Source organism: Cebus imitator, unplaced genomic scaffold (assembly GCF_001604975.1).
Source record: "Cebus imitator isolate Cc_AM_T3 unplaced genomic scaffold, Cebus_imitator-1.0 Scaffold14, whole genome shotgun sequence".
NCBI lineage: Eukaryota > Metazoa > Chordata > Mammalia > Primates > Cebidae > Cebus > Cebus imitator.
Genome location: NW_016107329.1, coordinates 6,277,657 through 6,299,331, shown reverse-complemented (window position 1 = coordinate 6,299,331; position 21,675 = coordinate 6,277,657). Strand labels below are relative to the sequence as shown.

The following is a 21,675-nucleotide window of genomic DNA, read 5'->3' as shown; positions in this document are numbered from 1 at the left end:
CAGCAAAGGTTCTTTGAGATCTCCCTGCTGGCCTCATCCATGCTCTGGCTGGAGATTCTTTTAGAGCTGGCGGGCAGAGGCTGGACCCTGCATCAAATATCAATGGAATGAAGAAGTCACCACTTATCTACCCTGTCTACCATTTATCTACTCTGCTTTCCGTGTGAGCATACTGAGGTTAGTGCCAGAGCACCGTCTGAAGGTGGTGCCAGATGTTTCCCAGGACAGCTGCAAGCTGCTGCAGGACCATGGTTAGGGGCTCCATTCTAGTTTCTATTTATAATTTCAGATAAACTTTATAATTTGTCATGTTCTATAAAAATCTTCTTTTAATTAAAATTATACCAGAGAAATAATATTTATGCATTCATATAAGGCAAGCCCAAATATAATAGGTCTAAAGCCCATTATACCTTTTGATGAAACAGAAGCTAATTCTGAAATGGTTTCTATCAATTTGTTTTGGTTTTTTTTTTTTTTTTTTTTAGAAAGGGTCTCACTCTGTCACCTAGGCTGGAGTGCCGTGGTGCCATCTCTGCTCATTGCAACCTCTGCCTCCCAGGTTCAAGTGATTTTCCTGTTTCAGCCTCCAAAGTAGCTGGGATTACAGGTGCATGCCAGCACACCAGGCTAATTTTCGTATTTTTAGTGGAGACGGGGTTTCACCATGTTGGCCCTGCTAGTCTTGAACTCATGACCTCAAGTGACCCACCCACCTGCTTTGACTTCCCAAAGTGCTGGGATGACAGTCTTGAGCACCCATCCCTGGTCAGTTTGTACTTCCCAAATTTAAGGACGAAATGAAATTAAATAGCCTAATGTCTATGCATAACATTTTATGTGTTTTATTAGATACAAACTTACTTAAAGTGGCACAGAATGTGATGTATTAACTTAAAATGCATTTTTTACACTCTCAAACATTATGAAGCTCTATTATTCAAACTTTTAACTTGTGTGTTAGATTTGACACCTTTACCATCACTACAGTCACCTGTGAGGCCATCTAACTGTTATCATCAACTTCACTCTGCTGACAGGCAACATTTGGATCATTCTGTGATGACATCACTGGAAAATTTTGTACCAAATCAGAGAAACCAGGCATATAATAATGAGACTGTTCTTCCCCCTTTTATATTAGAAAACCCCCCAAAATGTATATTATTAACAACTGCCACATGAACACTTTTTATACTTTTTCTACCATGATTTTAAAAAATCCACATTTAAAGTAATGTCTAGTGACAATACTTGCTATTGTAAAATCTTTACCACAGAAATAATTACCAAATTTTCCTTTGTTAAAAAATTTATTTTGTTAAGTTGACATCTCCATGAGGTAACCTTTATAAGCATCTAAAACAAACATTGGTGGCTGTTATTTTAGGAGACTGTGTCTTGCCAAAAAGAAGTTTGAAATAAAATAGAGAGGCCCCCACACTATGAGAGATTTTGTAAGAACTCTATAAAATGGCTCCCTATTTTCTGGTGGATATTTTATTTCAGGAAAAATAATCACGTCTTGTTTTCAGGAATATGTAACTTGCTCTGGGGAGAATTTTAATCTTTACAATAGCCATCTTTCTATTTACACACAGGCAGATTTTTCCTACTGTTCAAGTCTTTTATTTCTCAGGAACTTCTGTTCATTTCTCCATATGGGCCTCATTCTGTGTATCTTGAATGAAGTGTTTTCCCTCTGTCTTGCAAAACGGTGTGTGTGTACACACGTTCTTAAAACAGTTTGTCAAATAGTAATTTCTATGATGACGATGATGATGTAAATTTTTAATGTCATGTGGGGTATACTTTATTTGCATTCTATGAAAAGTGTTCATGACTTAATTCTATACATGCTAATGCTTGATCACAGATAACATCATTTAATACCATATTCTCCACAGATGAATCTTGATACTGGCTTAGAATTTAGAGCATGCACCCTCATTTGACTCACACTGGACACGCTATCCAGCAGTGCCAATACTGTAGACACAGTGTTGATAGGTTATAAAAAGTTACCGAGGGGATCATGTTAAAAATCTAGTTTCCAGCTGGGTGCTGTGGCTCGCGCCTGTAATCCCAGCACTTTGGGAGTCTGAAGTGGGCAGATTACGAGGTCAGGAGTTCGAGACCCGCCTGACCAACATGGTGAAACCCTGTCTTTACCAGAAATACAAAATTAGCCAGACGTAGTGGCGCACACCTGTAATACCAGCTACTCAGGAGGCTGAGGCTGGGAGGCAGACTCGCTTGAGACCCGGGAGGCAGAAGTTGCAGTGAGCCGAGATGGCGCCACTGCACTCCAGCCTGGGCGACAAAGTGACACTCAGTCTCAGAAAAACAAAACAAAACAAAACAAAACAAAACTATAGTTTCCCCAGACCCCAGCCTAGTTCTACTGAGGCAGGTCTCTGGAGAGGGGCCTGGGTTAACTAAGTCCCTACTTGACTCTCTGCCCACCAACATTTGGAAATCGCTGAGCTGGACCATGGTGGAGGTACGTAGACAGAGAAAAAATTCTGGTTTGCCAAATCAGCCCGATCAAATCCAAGTGGAGATGCAGTATCAGAAAGCCTCAGACACACTTACTATCTTGGTAACTAACTAGAGCCCTCAGGTACCTCATGATGCTAGAATCTGTTTTTATCTTAAAGAGAAGTTTACATTAGTAAATTACAGTGGAATTAAAAGCTTACAGATAAGTCATATTTTTCAATAAATAAACTTTGACTATTCTTTAGGAGCTCTTTATGTTGAATTTGTTTTTAAAATTATGTTTACATTTTTAAAAACATATGCCAGTGTGGTGGTTCACGCCCTTAATCCCAGCACTTTAAGAGACTGAGGCAAGAGGATCAGTTGAGGCCAGGAGTTTCAGGCCATCCTGGGCAACACAGGGAGACCACATCTCTACAAAAAATAAAAGTAAAAATAAAAATTAGCTGGACATGGTGACATGCACCTGCAGTTCTTGCTACTTGGTAGGCTAAGGTGAGAGGATCCCTTGAGCCCAGGATTTTGAGACTATAGTGAGCTATGATCACATCACTGCCCTCCAGCCCAGGGGATAGAGCTAGACTCCATCTCAAAAACAACAACCATAAAAATAAATAAAAAATGTAGACATGCTTATCAAGAATTTGCACTGTACCTGTGAATTCTGGAAGCACAAAATTCTTTTTTGAGATTAATGTGTACATAAGAGCATAATCCTTTTTCACTTATATGTGTCACATAAACAGTATATGAGAACAACAAAGGGCGTGCCTATTTTTGTGTTTTCAGGATGCATTCAGTGTGAAAAAACAAAATATCTCGGAGTTGTTATTTACTTGATTTATGGAGTGGATTTATTTCAGTAATGGCCTTCACTAGGTAAGAAGATATTCTGAATTTGCCTGCTTTTCTGTGTTAAAATTATTTGGCAGATGTTAATTTTAAGGGATAAGGATACATATTTGAGAAGACAAAAAACCATATCATGTTGTTGTTTTTATAATACAAAGGCAGAATAAGAAACCCATCTCTCAATGCATAACAATTTTAGCCATTTAGGAATAAAAGCACTGATTCCCATGAAAATAAGCATGATGAAATAACATAAGAGCTTTGAATCTTGGAAGGTTATAAACATAAATGACCCCCTGAACAGTAATCCTGGAGCTATGATATATATGTAGATTGTCTCTGTGATGTTCTCTTGTTCAGGGTGCATCTTGTCAGCCGACCCCTCAATATAATGTATTTGCAACTGACTACTATTCAGCAGCCTTCTGAAATGTGCTGGTGCTATTAAACTTCTCTATTCCATTAGTCACACTCCCAGGTAAAACCTACGTAGGAGTTTCTAGACTCCACAGCCTGCTTTTCCTGATAAATGAAACCTACATTCCAGCCAAGCTATTTGCTCTTCTTTGCCACTATGCAATATCTTAGCTGATAAGCTAACAAGAATCAACGTTTACTATCTAGTTAACAACTTTTCCAAACATATTTCTCATTTCGATTTTAGTGAACAGTGATGTTCATGAAGATGAACATTCAAGTTGCAAACTAAATTTCCTTAATGAAATCATCTCTTTCAGGAGAAAAGCCAATTTCCTTTGAGTATGATACAGTATCATTCTTAACGGAGCCCCAGCTTTTCTCCCCAGCCTCTTCCATTGCCCCCTCCCAATATATGGTCACACTCTACACAGCCCACTTATGTCAGTAGTCCCACCAGTGCCCTGGGTTCCTTTAAGCTCCTGAGTCCTTGAACTTTGCTGTTCATCTGAACTGTCCTTTTCCACTCTCTAGAAGAATTCTTTCTGCTCCCATTCAATGCCCCCAATTCCTATCTATTCCTAGTCCCTCTTAAAATCCGACTGGAGGTTTACTGCTCTACTCTGAAGTCTCAAAACATGCTAATCTTCACAGATTATCTTGTATTGTAATTGTCGGCCTAGTTAGTATTATCTGCACCTTGACTAAGTTTCAAGAGGCCAAACATGATCTTTCATCTGTCTTCCAGTGGTTCATTCTAGAACCTACATACAACAAACAAAAGTCAAACTGGTTGTTGACAGTTAACTTTCGTGGGCCTGCATCCTTAAAATTGTCTTATAAAAATATCCTAATTCATGAGAAATATTAGAGGAAAGCAAGGTCCAGCTTACTTAAAAGCAAAGAATTAACTATCCTCTATTATATAAAGTAAAAATCAGATTAAACACTATTATTTTAATGCAGTGTATAAAACTTTTACTAAGTATCCCTGAACTATTTTCTGAGACATAATTTTACTAGGTCTGCATAATAGTAAGTCACAGAGCCCTCCTTTGCTTCGGTTCCTTGTTTGGTGATATAAACCTTTAAATTATATTGTTTATTTCCCCCCGTTTTCATATGTCACCATGATTTTTAAAATGGCTCTTTTCATTTTCATAACTTTTCTACAATGCACATAATAATAATTATGTCAGTGGGAAAGTATGCATTTGTATTTAGTCTATTGAAGAGATATTGTGGCTAGGGTCCACATGTAAAGTACAGATCTGATTAATAAACAATCTGGTTAATAATAATTTTGTATCATGAAGAAAAACTCTGACATTACTCGGAAATTCAACACATTGAAATCGAAAGTACTAGAATGATCTACTTATACAAATGGTCTTTTAAAACACTGCAAGACACTTGAGTAAACCAGCCATCAAACTAGACGCAGCTTTTTCATGGTCATCACCCATAGTTTGTAAGAACTGAAAATTTGTAAGGGTAAAATTTAATATATACAGTACCTTATTAAGCAGCGGAAGAGACTAGTAGGTCGAATCCTGCCCAAGAGGTTTTGCAATTTTCTCTTTAAAAAAACATGTACTTCTCCCGCATCCCCAACACCCACAGCGCTTGTTAAAGGAAAATGAATACGGATGCCCCATCCCTTTGGTTTCTCAAGGCATTTTACTTAGAACGAGGTCACCTAGTGAGTCCCATGTGGTGAATGTGCACCTGGGCAGTGCATGAGGGTCCTTGGAAAGCACCGCAGGGAGGGCGACCCCGCAAACCGCTGTCCCGCGCGACCCCCGCCGAGAGCCCAGGCAGCGCTGCGCTCGGTGCGCACGGGTAGCGTCTGGCACCCACGCGGCCTCCTGCTCCCGCGGGTCTGGCTGGGGCGAGGGGCGGAGTGGGCAGGATCTTCAGATTAAAGGAGACCGATGCTTGCCCATCCAGCCTAGGAGCCAGAATCGAGGTGACCCCAGATTTTCCCAGAGTGTGTCTGTTGCCTTTTCTTCTCAGAACTCCGAGAGCCAATGCTAAGGGGCACCAGAGGCTCAGGCTGCAGCGGCGACTCGCAGGCACCCAGCTGGCCCGCGGCTGCGGAGGTCCTCGGAGAAGCCCACCCGGGCGGGGGCTGGGCGCAAGCAGCGGGGGCAGGGGGAGGGTCGGAGCCGCTCCAGAGGGTCCAGGTCCGAGGAGGAGCCCTCGGAGACGCGGACGGTGCACGTGGAGGCCGGGGATAGGGTCACTACCCCGGGTGGCGCAGGGCTCACCGCTTCTTCCCACGACTCTAGGTGGCCACTTCTCACCGTTCACTTTAGAAAGGAAAACATGGACAGATAGGTGGCTGTTCCCCGGGCAGCTGCACTGTCGATGCAGGTGCACAGGCGCGCACGCACCCTTCGGGTCACACACCAGGACGGAATCACCGCACGCACGGGGAGCGGCGGATCTCGGGGTCCAGGATCCGAGGCGCATTCAGAGACCAAATGTCACCTCGTCCCCCCCAGCCAATTCGAGCGTCCTCCGCGTCCACCTTCCCTCGCAAGTGGCTCGGTCCTTAGTTCAGAGGACTCTGCCCAGACCCTCGCCCCAGTGGAGATCTCCGCCCGGGCGCCGGCAACTCGGTAGCTTCCGAGAGCCTCCGCGGCCACGCCGCCCGCAGCCTGACTTTTTATCTTTCTCTCCAATGACTAAAACAGCATATCGTGGACAGGGGTAGGACAGGAGAGAGCAGGCGCCCGAGCCCGGGGAGCCGGGCGGGGGACCTGAGCACCGCGGCCCCGCCGCCGCCGCCGCCGCCGCCGCCCGTCCGCCCGCCCCCGCGCGCCTTCGCCCTCCTCCGGGGCCGGCCGGCGCCACTGCGCCAGGATGAAGCGAGCTCGGCGCGGGAGGAGATGACGCAAAAGCCAGCGCTCCCCCCAAAAAAGTGTTTCTCCAGGACGAAGATGGCGGCAACTTAGCCCGGGGACTGAAGATGACTGTGGCTCTCGGGAGGCCCAGCCCAGGCGATTCGGCCCGGAGCTCCGCGGGAGGCGGCGTCAGCAGTCGGAGCCCCGGCGGCGGCGCCCGCGGGCGGCCCTGCGGCAGCGGCGGCGGCGGCAGCACTTAGAGCGCGAGGTGGGGGGTGGGGGGGAGGGAGCGCCCCGCCGGAGGCAGCCCAGGCTCCGGACTCTGGGAGAGCCGGCGCGGAGCAGGAGCGGGAGGCGGAGGAGAAGAAGGAGAAGGAGAGGAAGGAGGAGGAAGAGGAGGAGAAGAAGAGGAGGAGGAGGAGGAGGGGAGGCGCTCCGGGCGCCGTCAGTGGGCAGTGAAGGCGCGGCATGCCCCTGGCAGGGGAGAGCGGGCTGGGCTCCGCGGGGCCATGGGGACCCGCGCGCTGACAATGCCTGGGTGACCGGAGCCGCGCCAGCCACCCAGCCACCTGCACCTGCACCATCGCCCCCTGCACCCAGCCTCACCACCGGCCACCAGCAGCACCAGCCTCCTCTCTCTCTCTCTCTCTCTCTCTCTCTCTCTCTCTCTCTCTCTCTCTCCCGCCTCCCCATTATTGTTTCCCACTCTACAGAGGATGGGGTCGGCTGATGATTAGGTCGGAAGCAAGTCAGACCTTCCTTCAAACCCTGGTAATATTTATGTAGGCAAAAAAAGAGAGAGAGAGAGAGACAGAGAGAGAAAAGAGAGGGAGAGAGAGAGAGAGAGGAGAGAGGGAGAGGGGGAGAGAGAGAAAGAGAGAGAGGAGAGAGAGAAGAAACGGGAGGAGGGGATAAGGAAATTAAACCCTTTAAGTCAATGCATATTGTGGTGACACCGGCACAGGCGCCCTCACGGTGGAGTCGGCCAGGGCTGTGCGTTCCCAAAATATGACCAGGGGTGCTTGGATGTGTCGGCAGTATGACGACGGCTTAAAAATCTGGTTGGCAGCACCCCGGGAGAACGAGAAACCGTTCATCGATTCCGAGAGGGCTCAGAAATGGCGACTGTCTCTGGCATCTCTCTTGTTTTTCACAGTCCTGCTCTCTGATCACTTGTGGTTCTGCGCCGAGGCCAAGCTGACCCGGGCCCGGGACAAGGAGCACCAGCAGCAGCAGCAGCAGCGGCAGCAGCATCATCAGCAGCATCAGCAGCAGCAGCAGCGGCAGCGGCAGCAGCAGCAGCAGCAGCAGCAGCGGCAGCGGCAGCAGGAGCCCTCCTGGCCCGCGCTCCTGGCGAGCATGGGGGAGTCCTCACCCGCCGCCCAGGCACACAGACTCCTCTCCGCCTCCTCGTCCCCCACCCTGCCCCCCTCCCCGGGAGACGGCGGCGGCGGCAAGGGCAACCGAGGCAAAGACGACCGGGGCAAGGCTCTTTTTCTAGGAAACTCTGCCAAGCCCGTGTGGCGCCTGGAGACTTGTTACCCCCAGGGCGCGTCCTCGGGCCAGTGCTTCACGGTGGAGAATGCGGACGCGGTGTGCGCCAGGAACTGGAGTCGGGGGGCGGCCGCGGGGGACGGGCAGGAGGTGAGGAGCGAGCATCCCACCCCGCCCTGGAACTTGTCAGATTTTTACCTTTCGTTTTGTAATTCCTACACACTTTGGGAGTTGTTCTCGGGGTTGTCCAGTCCCAACACTTTGAACTGCAGTCTGGATGTGGTGCTCAAGGAAGGCGGCGAGATGACCACTTGCAGGCAATGCGTCGAGGCTTACCAGGACTATGACCACCATGCTCAGGAGAAGTACGAAGAGTTTGAAAGTGTGCTCCACAAATACTTACAGTCGGAGGAGTACTCGGTGAAATCCTGTCCTGAAGACTGTAAGGTAGGAGCCCTCGGGGGATTCCCCCTCTCCTATACTTCCCTTTCTCTGCTCGGTTCGGGTGTCTTTTCCAGTTTATTTTATTTTGCTTTTTGGCTCAGGTTTTGTTACTTTAATTGTGTTTTCTGTGGTTACGAAGAGCTTGGCTTGCTGTTTGAGTTGAGAATACCTGGTGGATTGCTGGTGGACTGACTGGCGCTTTCTTCCGGAGTCCTTGCAAGATCAGGGAAGTCCGTGGTTATCTGAGATAATAAAGTTGGCACTTTAACTTTTACTTACATTCATGCAGTTGGCTCAAACTCTGTTACGTCTTTTTAAAAAGTGAAGTTGAAAAAGCCTTGTCAGGAAGACAGCAATGAGACTGCACACTGATGCTCACAGGTAAAGTCAGAAGAGTTCGAGACAGGCATGTGTGGTTTGCAATATAGATCTGCACACAGGAACGCTCTGATAGTGACATCATTAAGCTGGTTGAGCGAGAGAAAGTGGTTGTAGTTGTTTAGATAGTAAAAAAAAAAAAATTACCTGTTTTTACAGGGTAATTCTGGTTGTTCAGAAAGTATGGGGGCCTACCTGAGGATATTTACTAAGTTTCCTGTTTCCTCTTGGACGTTTGTATAATTATTGAACTGGGACTCACTATAAATGAAAAGTTGTACTTAAGTCTCTAGTGATTGATTAGCAATAGGCTATTTATCAGACATAGTATGTAATTAGTTTGGATTTTCAGTATGCTTTTCGGAAGTATTAAATGGCAAAACGTTGATGCTATACTTAAAATTTACTGAAATATTTCATAGTAGGTATTATATTTAAGGCCTCCTTGTTCAATGTAATAAATAATATAACCCTTGCTGATGGGCAAATGAGAAGTCTGTGCAAGTTTCTTAAGAATTGGTCAATGCAAATGCAACCATAGGTGCAGGTTTTAATAGAAGTGTCTCTGTCCGTGGTGCTGAAATGAAATTTACCCAAGCGCTGTGTTGAAGATGAAGATACTGCAGTGACCTTTAGTAGGGAAGATGTAATGACGGAATCTCTATAGGCCTTACTGCTTTGTTCCAAGGGTAATTTCTTAAACGACACGATAAACTGGCACTGCTTTTCAAAAGAAATAATACACCACATTCTCTCTCTGTCTCTCGCTCTCTCGCTCTCTTCCTCGCTCCTACTTTCCCAATCCACATACAAACAAAACAACTGTCCCTCTGCCTCACTTGCTTTCTGCTGGGAAAATGAAGTCAAGGGTGGTATAGATCAAATAGTTTTGTGATTATCTGGCAAGAGAACTGGACTAAGGGATGCCTATTTTAAATGAACATAGTTGAAGGGCCATATTTTACTTTGGGTGGATTCATTGCGCTTTTGACAATTATATTAAACTCAAACTGACCTTGCCTTATTATCATTCTTTAAGACCAGAAACACGGATCTCTGAAAACAGTAAGGCTGAATTTACAACACTAATTTAGAGTGATACTTCACCAGACAAGTGTATCTTAAACTTTTCTATTTAGTTTTTTAACCATATTACATAACTTATGCCTGGGAATAAAACTTTAATGGTAGAAATTAACAATGAATGACTATTGCAATAATTGCATGGTTATTTAATTTGACAAGATGTGTTGCATTGAAATTGTAAAGAAAAGGAAACCCTATGTCTGCTAATTCTACTACTAATAGAAAGGTTGCAGAGGTTTCAGTATAGTTGTGTTTAATGGTGGTAATAATTGGATTTGCCTCCTTCCCTGCATATAAACCCTAATTTCTAATAATTTTCATTTCTATAACTCAGTATTTAAAAGATAGTTTGTATTGACAGTAGATTGCAGCACATTTTCAAATAAGCATGCAGAATACATCTTACTTTAAATGTTTAAATAAATACATTAAAAAGTTTTCTTTCCCCTTGACCTAAATTATTTCTCAACTGTATATTTACATAGTCATAGCTATAAAGTATAGTGTCAGTTAACTCATTTATAACGTTATTGCCAACTTCTGAATTATGTTTTTATGTAACGTAGAAGTTAACTGTAGGTACAAAAAAGCACATTATGAAAACCTTAATTTCTTTAAAAACTTATTCTTCACATTGAAAAGTAAACGCAGACACTTGAGAGAATTAATTGCATGTTATGTCTTGCAGCTATTTATTGTTTGTGGGGCGTTTTTTTGTTGTAGTTGCTTGGAAACTTGAAACATTTATTCCATAATAGCTGTTGCCAAACATTACAGTTTCGAATTTAAAGTGTGGTGCTCTTAGTTAAGACTCACGCATCAATTGATTATACGTAGAAAGTTAGTAGAAGTATAGTTTCTTAGTTTAACATACAATTTATCTTTGATTCTGAAAAAGCCATAAATACATTTACGTATAAACTATACCACATGGCTTAAAATGCTTTTGTCCTCGAAAGATGTGCTGAGTTTCTTTCTGAACACCTTTACTTATTTCAGATGGACTTATATGTATGAAATGACTATCATTAGGAGCCTTGTTCAAGATAGAAGCTCTACGCAAAATTTTTCCTTTCTGAAGCCATCTACAAAGTCATAGGCTACATTAAAAGTAAATGTATTATATTTCTGTAATTGGTAATATTTTCATTAACAATTTTAATTTATGATTTATAAATATATTTATTAATATTATAGAGAAAAGAATACATAAAATCATGCTAGCACTACAAACTGTTGGGATTCATATTTTAGAAAAACTATTAACTTTATTATACTCATTTATAATTAAATGAGTAAGGCATTGATTTCTAACATTTTTGAATTAGGATGATTTATTACTTTCTACTTATATGTTCTCTCCTCATTTAAAATTGCTACATTTCATATTTTAAAAAAATTAAATTTCACTTTGATATAAATTGTTTAAGAAACTTCTTGACCAGTTATTCAAAAGAAACCCCTTAGAATAGATCTAATAAAATTATACTGTCTTAAATTTATAGTAATTGCAGATCAAATACAGATTAGATTTACTTCTGTATTGCAACATATAGAAAAAATTTGTGCTCAATAATATTTTTAAATATTCTGTTAAATGGCTGGGTTAATTTTCTTCAAAAGTAAATATATGCATTTATCAGGGAATTTATTTATGGATAAATAAAGAACATAAGATGTTGAATATATTATTAATTATATAGCATTTTCGTACATTACATAACTTGAGTAGTAAGTATTACAGCAGTAATTTTCCTGTAGTTTGTGGTACTATTTAAAACGGTGTTTTTGATACATAATAAAAAGCTGACAGAGCTACCAAGATTTTTAAGTTGTCTGACAATATTAAAAAATGAAATATTTTAAGTTACAAAATTACAAATTTTTTAAATAAACATGCTTGATTTTACTCAAATACATATTATCTCTTATACATGCCATTCTTTAGTTCCTGAGAATTCTTGCAAATAAACCTGAAAGTGAGGAATTTATGGGATATAAACTTTTCTGTTACAGACAAACTTTTGTAGTTATTGATAGCTTTATTTAGTTACTATAGGCTCAAACAGTTGGTCAGTGTAAGTGGGTTTGAGATTAGATTGCAAAATAAATCATTGTGCCATTTGTACTTTAGTTCTGTCACTATAAATCGTAACTTTTGTACTATCAGGAATGTATGAATGCTCACATTTTTATTTTTACAATCTTATATTAAAGCAGATTATATTGCTTATTTTTATTTAACACTCACAAAATGGATACCTCTCAAGTATTAGGTGTATATAATACTTAGCAGTCATGATACCCAAGACCTCTTTCATCTGGACCACCCACAAACATTACCCAGTTTGAGAACATAGACTTTGCTTTACATAATGTACAATTTTAAAAGAAAAAAATACATTTCTTAAATTCTTATGTATTTTAGTGTTGCACACTAAAACTTCATAAGAAATAGTTTTGAAGAAGAAATCAAGTATCATACAATTTTTTTCACTTAAACTTTGAACCAAAAATATTATTTTGCTCTTTATTAAGTGCTATTGTAATATTATGCCACCATTCAGAAGTGTGGAGTTCACATCTGTAAATATAACTTTATAATAGTCTACCACTTTATTTTCAAATAATTTTTATAGTTGAATTGCTTCTTTACAAGATCAGTCTGACCATGCAGATGATTACTTAACATTTTTTATTGATACATAATATTTATATGTATATTTATTACTTTACCATTAATAAAGCTATTTATGAAGTTGAAGAGAATAACGTGATCATTTTAGTTTATGGTTTATATTTTTTTCTTTTTGCTCCATGTACAACTATTGATTTATGATCTGTGTTTTATTTTTATAGATAGATATGCAGAATTACATCTTATTATTAGATATTTGTTTTCTCACAGACCAGAGAATATATATTTTTACTTTGGACTTATAACTAGGTCAAATTAGTGGCTACATAGTTATGATCACAAAGTTTAAATAATTGCTGTTATATATGTATTTTAATCTCTTTTATTAGGTGAAGTTAGTGTCCACATATACACTGTGAATTAAAGCATTAACAAAGGAAATCTAGCAATGCTCTCATTCTCATCCTCCTCCACAAATAAATCATAATTCACTAACATATATTTTTACCAAATGTAATGTACATGAACAAATATATGAATAACTGTTTTAACCAAAAGACTATTTTGATTTGAATGATGTGATTTTATTTCTCAATTTATTTAAAAAATGTTTATCCTCTGTGTTGATCTCACAATGACTAAGCATGAAACATTTGGTTGTTTATATTTATTTACATTGCAAAGATATTTTTTCTGTATCAGTGAACATATACTCTAGATTAGTGGTCTGGGGGGGGTCACAGTAGAACATCCTGAAAAGCTTTGAGGGCACTAAGGCCAGGGCGTCCCCAATCCTAAGAGATTCTGATTTTATCGTTCTGCTGGTGTCATGGATCTGGGCTCTGTCAGAGTTTCCCTGCTGATTCTGATGTACAGCCAAGGTTGGGAACCACCATTCTGGTTCACAGTGACAATTAATGTCCAATGACCTTTCAGCTCCTGTATCTCAGTAGTACATAATAATCCCATTTGTTCAACTAATAAAAGTAGAGCTCAGATATTTTTAAAAAATGGTAATGGCAATAAGATATAGCTTGAAGGCAGGGAACAAATTTCTGTTGATGAGGCTGAGGAAGTGCATGAGAAGTGAACTAACTGGGTCTGAGGGTTAGGGAATGTGCCAGAAGGGATCATGGAGAGAAGGAGGTGATGTGGGGAAGGCCAGATTTTGACTGTTTAAGGATGTGTCAGGTGACTGGATTTTCTGTATTTTAACCAAGATTGTAATATTAGTCATCTTTTTTATTTTTATTTTTATTTTTTTTTTTTAGTTTTCTCCAGATATTTAATGCAAGATGCAATGTAGCCATATTCCATGAAACGTGGTTACCAGCAGGGGAGTTGTAGCCCTACCGAATCAAAGTATTACAATACAGCTGAAAGCTTTATATAGACGTATTTCTGTTCTTACTTGTACTAATGTAGACAGTTTGATAGATAAGCTTGTCTCTTGTGCTTTTTCTACTTTGGGGAGTTACATACTTTAGATGAGACACAAAGAAACTCTACTGGTTTAAGAGTTCTATGTTTTACTTTTACTATAGACCTTTTTTCCCTCAGTGTAGATGGGAAGAGCCAGCCTTTGGTATAAATAACTTACTTCCACAACATTTAAAGGGCATCTTTATTGTTCACTGTCAGTTGTGTAGCCTTTTAGTAAGGGGGTGGCTAGAGCCTCTTTACTCTCAGTAAGTGCCCTGGGCTGATGGATAAACACACTAAATTTAACACCCTGGTTGTTTGCAGCTCTGACAAAACCACTATTAGCAGTCATTGTGATGGCTTTTAGGGTGTCTCCTGTCCCAAAAATTGTTAATGAGCGGCTATTAATTTTTGAACTGGCCACTAGTCTCAAGGCACGCTCAGAAGGCTGGTCTGGTACTACATTAATTCGCTTAATTAACATAGTGGCCCTCTCTCTCTCCCCAGGTCCTCCTAAGGTATCTAAAATAGACTGAAAGTCCTTGACAGCAGATTCACAAGCAAACAACTCCTTGTCCTTCATAAAGGCCTCCAGCTGAGGTAGAACCTGCTCTTTCCTCTCTTGCTCTGCTTGTTCTGTGAGCACTTTTTCTTTGAAAATAAAGTGGCAGCCTCCATAGCTGAGGGCAGATACATATGTGATTAAAGTAGTAATGTCCAGATTTACTCTTCTGCACACATCGACCTTAATTTCTGTTGGAAATGCAACACTTGCTAGTATATTTTCTCGATCTACTCTGGTCACCTGCAAAAGTTCAGGGCCCTCATCATCTGATTCACTCGGTTGGAGCAGGGTGATCTAACAGAGAGTTGACTGCTACTATGTCTCCTCTCACAGATATGCCCATTTCTTTCAGCTTCTCTGCCATGGGACTGGAGACACTGTTGTAAAATGCAAAGATGATGTGAGGGTTGCTATATTGCACGGGCTGCTGGTGACTGGCCTGGAGGAAGTCTTCGGCCTGCTCAATGATGCTTTTGTCACCATACTGGCCCCTGCCCAGCCAGATGTTATGAAGAGCTTCAGCCTTCCGGCCAATGGCTTTCACCCAAGTATGACCACCATTTGCAACTACATCTACCACAAGAGTCTGCTTTTCTCCCAAGGTATCTGTGTAACCAAAGACGTGAAGAACACTAACAACTTCTTCCAGGTTTTCTGCTGATTCCACAATGGCTCTCAGGTGTGTTAGGTTAGTGCTCTGTAAATGAGATTCTTTAATAGCTACTTTCCCAGCTTCTACTTTCTGTAAGAATTTTAATTCTGCCTTCAATTTGCTGCACAGCTTTGCACCACCTTCTATGCCACCTTTTCTTGATCTAGAAAGTGATTCTGCTCTCTTGATCAGTTCCTTGGCTATGGTGATTCGTTCACAGAGCATGGAATGTGCAGACATGCTGTCAGCATTATTCCTTTCCTCTGATAGCTAAGGAAAGGATGGCGGCCATACTTTTGAACTCTTCTTCAGGTATGTCTGACACTTTAGACCTTCATTTATTCAGCTTGAAAGCCATGGGGACACGGCATGTCCCGCAGCGCCCAGAACCGCGAGCGCGAGCACGCAAGCGCCCGTCTTTTTTATTTTTAACTTAAATTCATGAGATACTATATAAAGTTAAATTTTGTCTAATATGAGATTAAGTATAATTGTAATCTACATAGTGGAATTTCTTCAATGTAATAATGTAATGCTCTAATTTACTCTGATTCTTTTTTTTTGTTTGTTTTTGAGATGGAGTTTCCCTCTATCACTCAGTCTTGAGTGCAGTGGCATGACCTTGGCCCACTGCAACCTCTGCCTCCTGGGTTCAGGTGATTCTCCTGCCTCAGCCTCCCATGTAGATGAGATTATAGGCTTCTACCACCATGCCTAGCTAATTTTTGTGTTTTTAGTAGAGATGGTGTTTCACCATGTTGGCCAGGCTGGTCTTGAACTCCTGACCTTGGATGGTCCGCCCACCTTGGCCTCCTAAAGTATCGGGATTATAGGCATGTGCCACATCGCACCTGGCCTAGTCTAATTTTTTAATACTGGAAACAAGACATGGTTAACATGAGTTCTTTCTTGTCAACAAATAATGACTTATAGTACCTATTGTACTGAAATACATGAAAATATTTAATTCTTGGGTAGTTTTTTTAAATTTGTGGGTTTTTAATATATTAAAATATGATAGTTGATTTTCCCCCCTTGGGGTTTTCTTTCTACGTGGAGTCATTTATAAACAAAATTTATAGAAGCTATCTCAGATGGTTAAAGATGCTGCAAAAGATAGATGTTTAACACCTGTTTAAATACCATTATGATCTTAGCAGTGGGACCTGTGTGATGGGGAATGCAATAATCATTTCTTTGGAAATACATAGTGATTTGGTATGTCAGCTGCTTCATTTTGCGCAACAAGGAAAATGGGTTCTATCCACGTGTGAAGTTGATGACTTAGCCTCTTCACCTCTCGGTTTTCCTTTCCTCCTTGTCAGTGTGCCTTCTTTCCATGGCTGGGTCCTCTCCTGCCATTTGTTAGCTGCATTTCCAGAGCCTGTGTGGCATGGTAACTCAAAGTTCAGAATTCTTTCTTTTCCTTTCTGTACCTTTACCTCCATAATAAAAGATTGATCTTTTTCTTATTGAGCTATCACTGACTTTATTTGAATGGAAAATTGAACTAAGATGTTAAATAGATGATCACGACAAAGTATTAGCTTTTACAGAAAATGACTTAAATCACCCAGAAATTTAAGCCTTAGAGCAAGCTGCAATAGCAGGTAACAAGCTTCAGAATGTATTAGATGTCAGAAAGGATTGTAATTTGTTTAATCATCCCATCAACTTTGCGAGGTAATTATTATTACAGATTTTACAGATGAAGAATGTGAGAATATAAAGTTAGCTATCCCACGGTCAAACAGATGGGTTATTTATTTATTATTTATTTACTTATTATTTATTTATTTTGAGACAGAGCCTCGCTCTGTTGCCCAGGATTGAGTGCACTGGCACGATCTCGGCTCACTGCAACCTCCGTCTCCCAGTTCAAGTGATTTTTATGCCTCGGCCCCCTGAGGAGCTAGGGTTACAGGTATGCCCCACCACAAATGGCTAATATTTTTTATTTTTAATTGAAATGAAGTTTCCGAATGTTGGCCAGATCTTGCACTGTCCACCTCAGGTGATCTTCCCACCTCAGCTTTCCAAAGTGCTGGGATTATAGGTCTGAGCCACGGTGCCCAGCCAAGATGGGTAATTTAAATATAAGTTAACTTTATCGCTGTGAAATTTTTTTTTCCTTTTGATTAGAAATATTTACAAACATCCCAAATAAGAGATTATTACAATAAACCCACATATAACTGTCTCATAAATTTAACAACTATTAAAAAGTTTGCCATATTTGCTCCTTCTATTTAGTTTTAATTTATCATTAAAAACATTTTTCAGATGATATAGCAAGAAAAGAAGACAGAAATTTGAGATTCCTTGGCTACTAGGATGGATCGCCAGGTTTATCATGTCAAAGGCTTAGGTAATATGACTGTGAATGAATGCTGTGAAGATCAGAAGGACACTTAGATTTGTGATTTCATGTTTAGAGCTGAGGAGATACGGGATGTTTGTAAGGTTTTGGTGGGAGGGAGGTAAACTCTGGAGATCTGCAGTAATTCTTATGAATTCATAAGTTTAATGTGGCAGAGTCTATTAGTCTGGTTGGGCTGATGTGACAAAATACCCAAAATACCACATATTGGATGGCTTAAGCCACAGATATATATTTCTCACAGATCTGGAGGCTTCAAGTTCATAATCATAGCGTGGATAAACTTGGTGGCTGGGAGGGCTGTCTTCCTGGCTTACAGATGGCCACCTTCTTACCGAGTCCTCATGTGGCCTTTCCTCTGTGCACGTGTAGTGAGAGAGCAATAGGTTGGGATAGGATGAGGTGATGGCACAGAGATCAATTCCAAAGTTGCTACCTTTCTTAGGAGTAAAATGATGGTCCTCTAAATCAGCACTCTACAGAAGAACTTCCTGTGCTGGTGGACATGCTTTATTTTCTGCCCTGTCCAATATGGTAGCCACTGGCCATATGTACTTATTGAGTACTTGAAATGTAGCGGAGTAAACAAGGAGCTAAAATTTTAATTTTATTTAATTGTAATTTGTTCAAGTTTAAATAGCTTTATGTGGCTAGTGGCTGTTATGTTGGACAAAAAATTCTAAATGACTACAGTGGCCATGGAAGTGGAGAAGAAATGCCAGATTCAGGAAGCTTTTCTGAGTTCACATTTACAGTATTTAGTAACCAATTTTATTTAAAGGGAGAATATGAATCAAGCTTTGTAAAGTGTGAAACTGGAGATATGTTGGTGCCATTTCTTAAATTAAATTTAACTAAATTTTAAGTTCTGGGATACCTGTGCAGGACTTGCAGGTTTGTTACCTTGGTAGGCATGTGCTATGGTGTTTTTCTGCACCTATCAACCAATCACCTAGGTGCTAAGCCCCATTTAATGAGATAGGAAATAAAGGAATTGAGATTGAGATTGGTGAAAAAAGGAGTGCATTTTTAAAGATAATGATAGCAGGAGCTGTCCAATAGATGGTATGCCACTTGGACAGGGAGCTTGAGTGTGAAGTCCACTCTCCACTTGTTGATTTGATCTGGAAGCTGTGGGCAGAGATTAGATGACTTAACCAAAACAGATGATGTGAAGAGAATGTCAAAGATGAATCCGGGGGAAGAGCAATAGTTAAGGGAAGGGTTTGGCAGAAAAGGGACCAAGAAAGCCCGAGAAGGAAAAAGGAATGACAGTGAGAATGAGAACAGGAGATGGGAGTGGGGAGGGTGGGATTGACAGAGAGAAAAACAGAGTAGGGAGAAGGAGGAGGATAGAATCGTGAGACTGTGATGATCCAAAAGCACATAGGTAAAGATTTCCAGCAAGATACAGAATCAGCGTCCAACATTGCAGAAAGGACATCTGGGACAAAGCCTAGAAATAGGTCACTGAATTTGACAAGTAAGTGTTGGTCGCCTAACAAGAGTAGTTTTAATAGAATGGTAGGAAGAGATGTCAAAATGTCATGGATTAAAGAATGAGCTGGAGTTGAGGAAATAAAGACCAGTCCAAACCACCCGTCACTAACTTTGACAGTAAAATCGAAAGAGAGCAGAATAAGTGGGAAGATGGATGTGAGTTTACAGAAATAAATGATTTATGATGGAAAAAACTTTAGAATATATGTAGCTTTTGATCTAAGATCCAGATAGGATATGTGATTGAAAGAATATTAAGGAAAAATTGACAATAGCAGCAGATGCAAAAGAGAGGTGATGGGTTCCATCTTATTGCTTTGCCTTGGGGAGCAGGAGAGGTTGTGTCTTGTACATGCTGTTGTACGTCTAAGAACCTTTATTTTCTTGTTAATATTTTAAACAGGAAACAACGATTTACTTGCTGAATTTGTAAAAATAAACATATCATGAACTTGAATATGCTTAAATGAAGTAGAAAACTCATTTTCAAATGATATAAAATAATTATTGTCTTTAAATAGGTAATCATCAACAATTACATAGTATGTATTACTATAAATTATTTTCTATCACAATGTGTTGCCCTGAGATACAATGGCCAATTTCTATAACCAGCTGAATTAAATAGGGCTAACTCTAGGTTTCTTGAGAAATATGAGATATGCTTAATAGAAAATTGTAAAGATAGAAATTAGTTTTAACCCTAATAAAATTGTATAATAAAATGGTTTAAACAATGATTGAGGATAGGCTGGTTCAACTCCCAATTTCACCATTAATCATATGGCATTGCTGGAGTTACTTAAAATAAGGATTTGAGTACCTCTCTCATACAATGGGGAAGAAATTAAGAGACTCCTGAGCTTGTGAAAATACCTTGCCCTGGGCTTGATGATGCCCAATAAATGAAAGCAATTCATTAAAACTCATGGGAAACTTCAATAAAATTAATATGGTTCTCGTGAGATCTCATATAAATTTTCTGTAAGGAGCACTCATTTACAAGATTTTTATAAACAGACTTTGCATACTATATGGTAAAATCTTCTGATTTATTGCATCTACACTTATTGTGCTTCTCTAGAAAGGTGACTTTAAATTATTGAACAACTCTAGAATAAAATGAAGAACACAAGTTCAGCTGGAGTAAAAATGTTTCATTCCTAAGACTTGAATTTTTTTCTCTAATTTAAAGATTAACATGTGCTACATTTTAGGGTGACTGGATCCTGATAGGTGTGTAACTAAAGGCCTCGAGCACTTGGGTTCACAGCCTTTTTGAGAGGACAAGTGGAGAAACCATTGTAGTGATTATTCCATCTCCTGTAAACCTGTGGGTAGAAATGGTCTTGGGAGAAATTTTGTGTCATGTCATCTGTCAGGCATTGGAAAGCCAAGTGCTTCCAGATTCCAAGGTAGAAGGTAGGAACTCTGTCCTGCACCCCAGATTTTCAGATTTGTATTCTGTTGTGGTTGCTTATCGCTGTTGTTCTCTACTTCACTCAGCATTTATCCACTCAGCCATAGTTAGTGTTTTCATTGATTGAGGAGTGAGATGCAGTGGTTAGCAGATATCCTTGATGTCAAACTAGTGCTGCCACACAAGGCAAACCTGATAGCCATGATAGAGAAGACGGAGCAGGTAGAAGAAAAGTCTGGAAGCTGTGCTCCATGGGTGGAAACAGGACTACCCTGAGAAACAGTAGACACAGGGAGACACAGCAAGGTTCTTTAACTTGATGAAAATCGTCATGGTAATGTGGAAGGAAGTCTTACTGTCCAATGCTTTGTCTTGTTTTAGGCATGAGAGTGAGGCTCTGTGTGCAGGTGTTTTGGCAAGAAGATCTCTGTTCTACATAAGAAAGAGTGTTGTATTAAAGGAGTTGCTCTCCTACAAAAGGAAGGGCTGTTTGAGGAACTCAAGAGCACATTTCCACAGAAGATGAACAAATGGGATGGGGGCTGTCGGCCACCACCCTAGAGGGCATCTTTCCTATGGGTTGCAGGTTAGGCTACATAATCTTAAACATTCCATCCAACATCCTTTGGCATAAGATGAGGTCCCCAGAAGTGACTTTGCACAGTAAGATAGTACTTACTGCCAATTCCAGTGAAAGATAAAATTCCATCACATAAAAAAATAACTATTTTCTTAGCTCAGCACCTTGCTTATAGTAATAGTACTTTGCTTTTAAAAAGGAAAGCTTGTCAATTTTAACCTTAAATTATTTATGTGATTTCTATTCATGTTATCAGTGAGAATAACTTAAAAAATAATGAATAAACTATATATACTTATCCTAGAGATAGACAGGAACTGAAACTAATTTATAAGTAATTGTTTGCTATTGCTAATAATATCAAGAATATATACTGTCTCATCTCTTCTGGTCACAAACACATTCATCATTGTAAGCCCTCAAAGAATCTTCTTGGGCAAAGCAGGACTCAACATTATGGTGGTGCTGGGAAGGGAAGTTTCATATGACCTTTCTC

The 21,675-nt window shown here is 40.5% G+C and overlaps 2 protein-coding genes across 3 annotated transcripts in view; one reads left to right on the top strand and one right to left on the bottom strand.

The window, feature by feature from the left end:
• Window positions 1–7,030: 7,030 nt before the first annotated feature.
• Window positions 7,031–21,675, top strand: part of FAM155A (family with sequence similarity 155 member A) — a 670,880-nt gene continuing 656,235 nt past the window's right edge. The window contains exon 1 of one of the 2 annotated variants that reach the window (XM_017501646.2): window positions 7,031–8,561. In XM_017501646.2, the coding sequence (XP_017357135.1) occupies window positions 7,629–8,561 (933 nt within the window). In that variant the 5' untranslated portion in view covers window positions 7,031–7,628. The remainder of the gene's footprint in view (window positions 8,562–21,675) is intronic. The other variant, XM_017501640.2, reaches the window with a different exon arrangement.
• Window positions 13,932–15,690, bottom strand: LOC108284764 (UPF0415 protein C7orf25-like). The gene is given in 2 exon segments (XM_017501653.2): window positions 13,932–14,933; window positions 14,935–15,690. Coding segments are annotated over 2 exon segments (1,254 nt in total). The 5' UTR covers window positions 15,540–15,690; the 3' UTR covers window positions 13,932–14,284.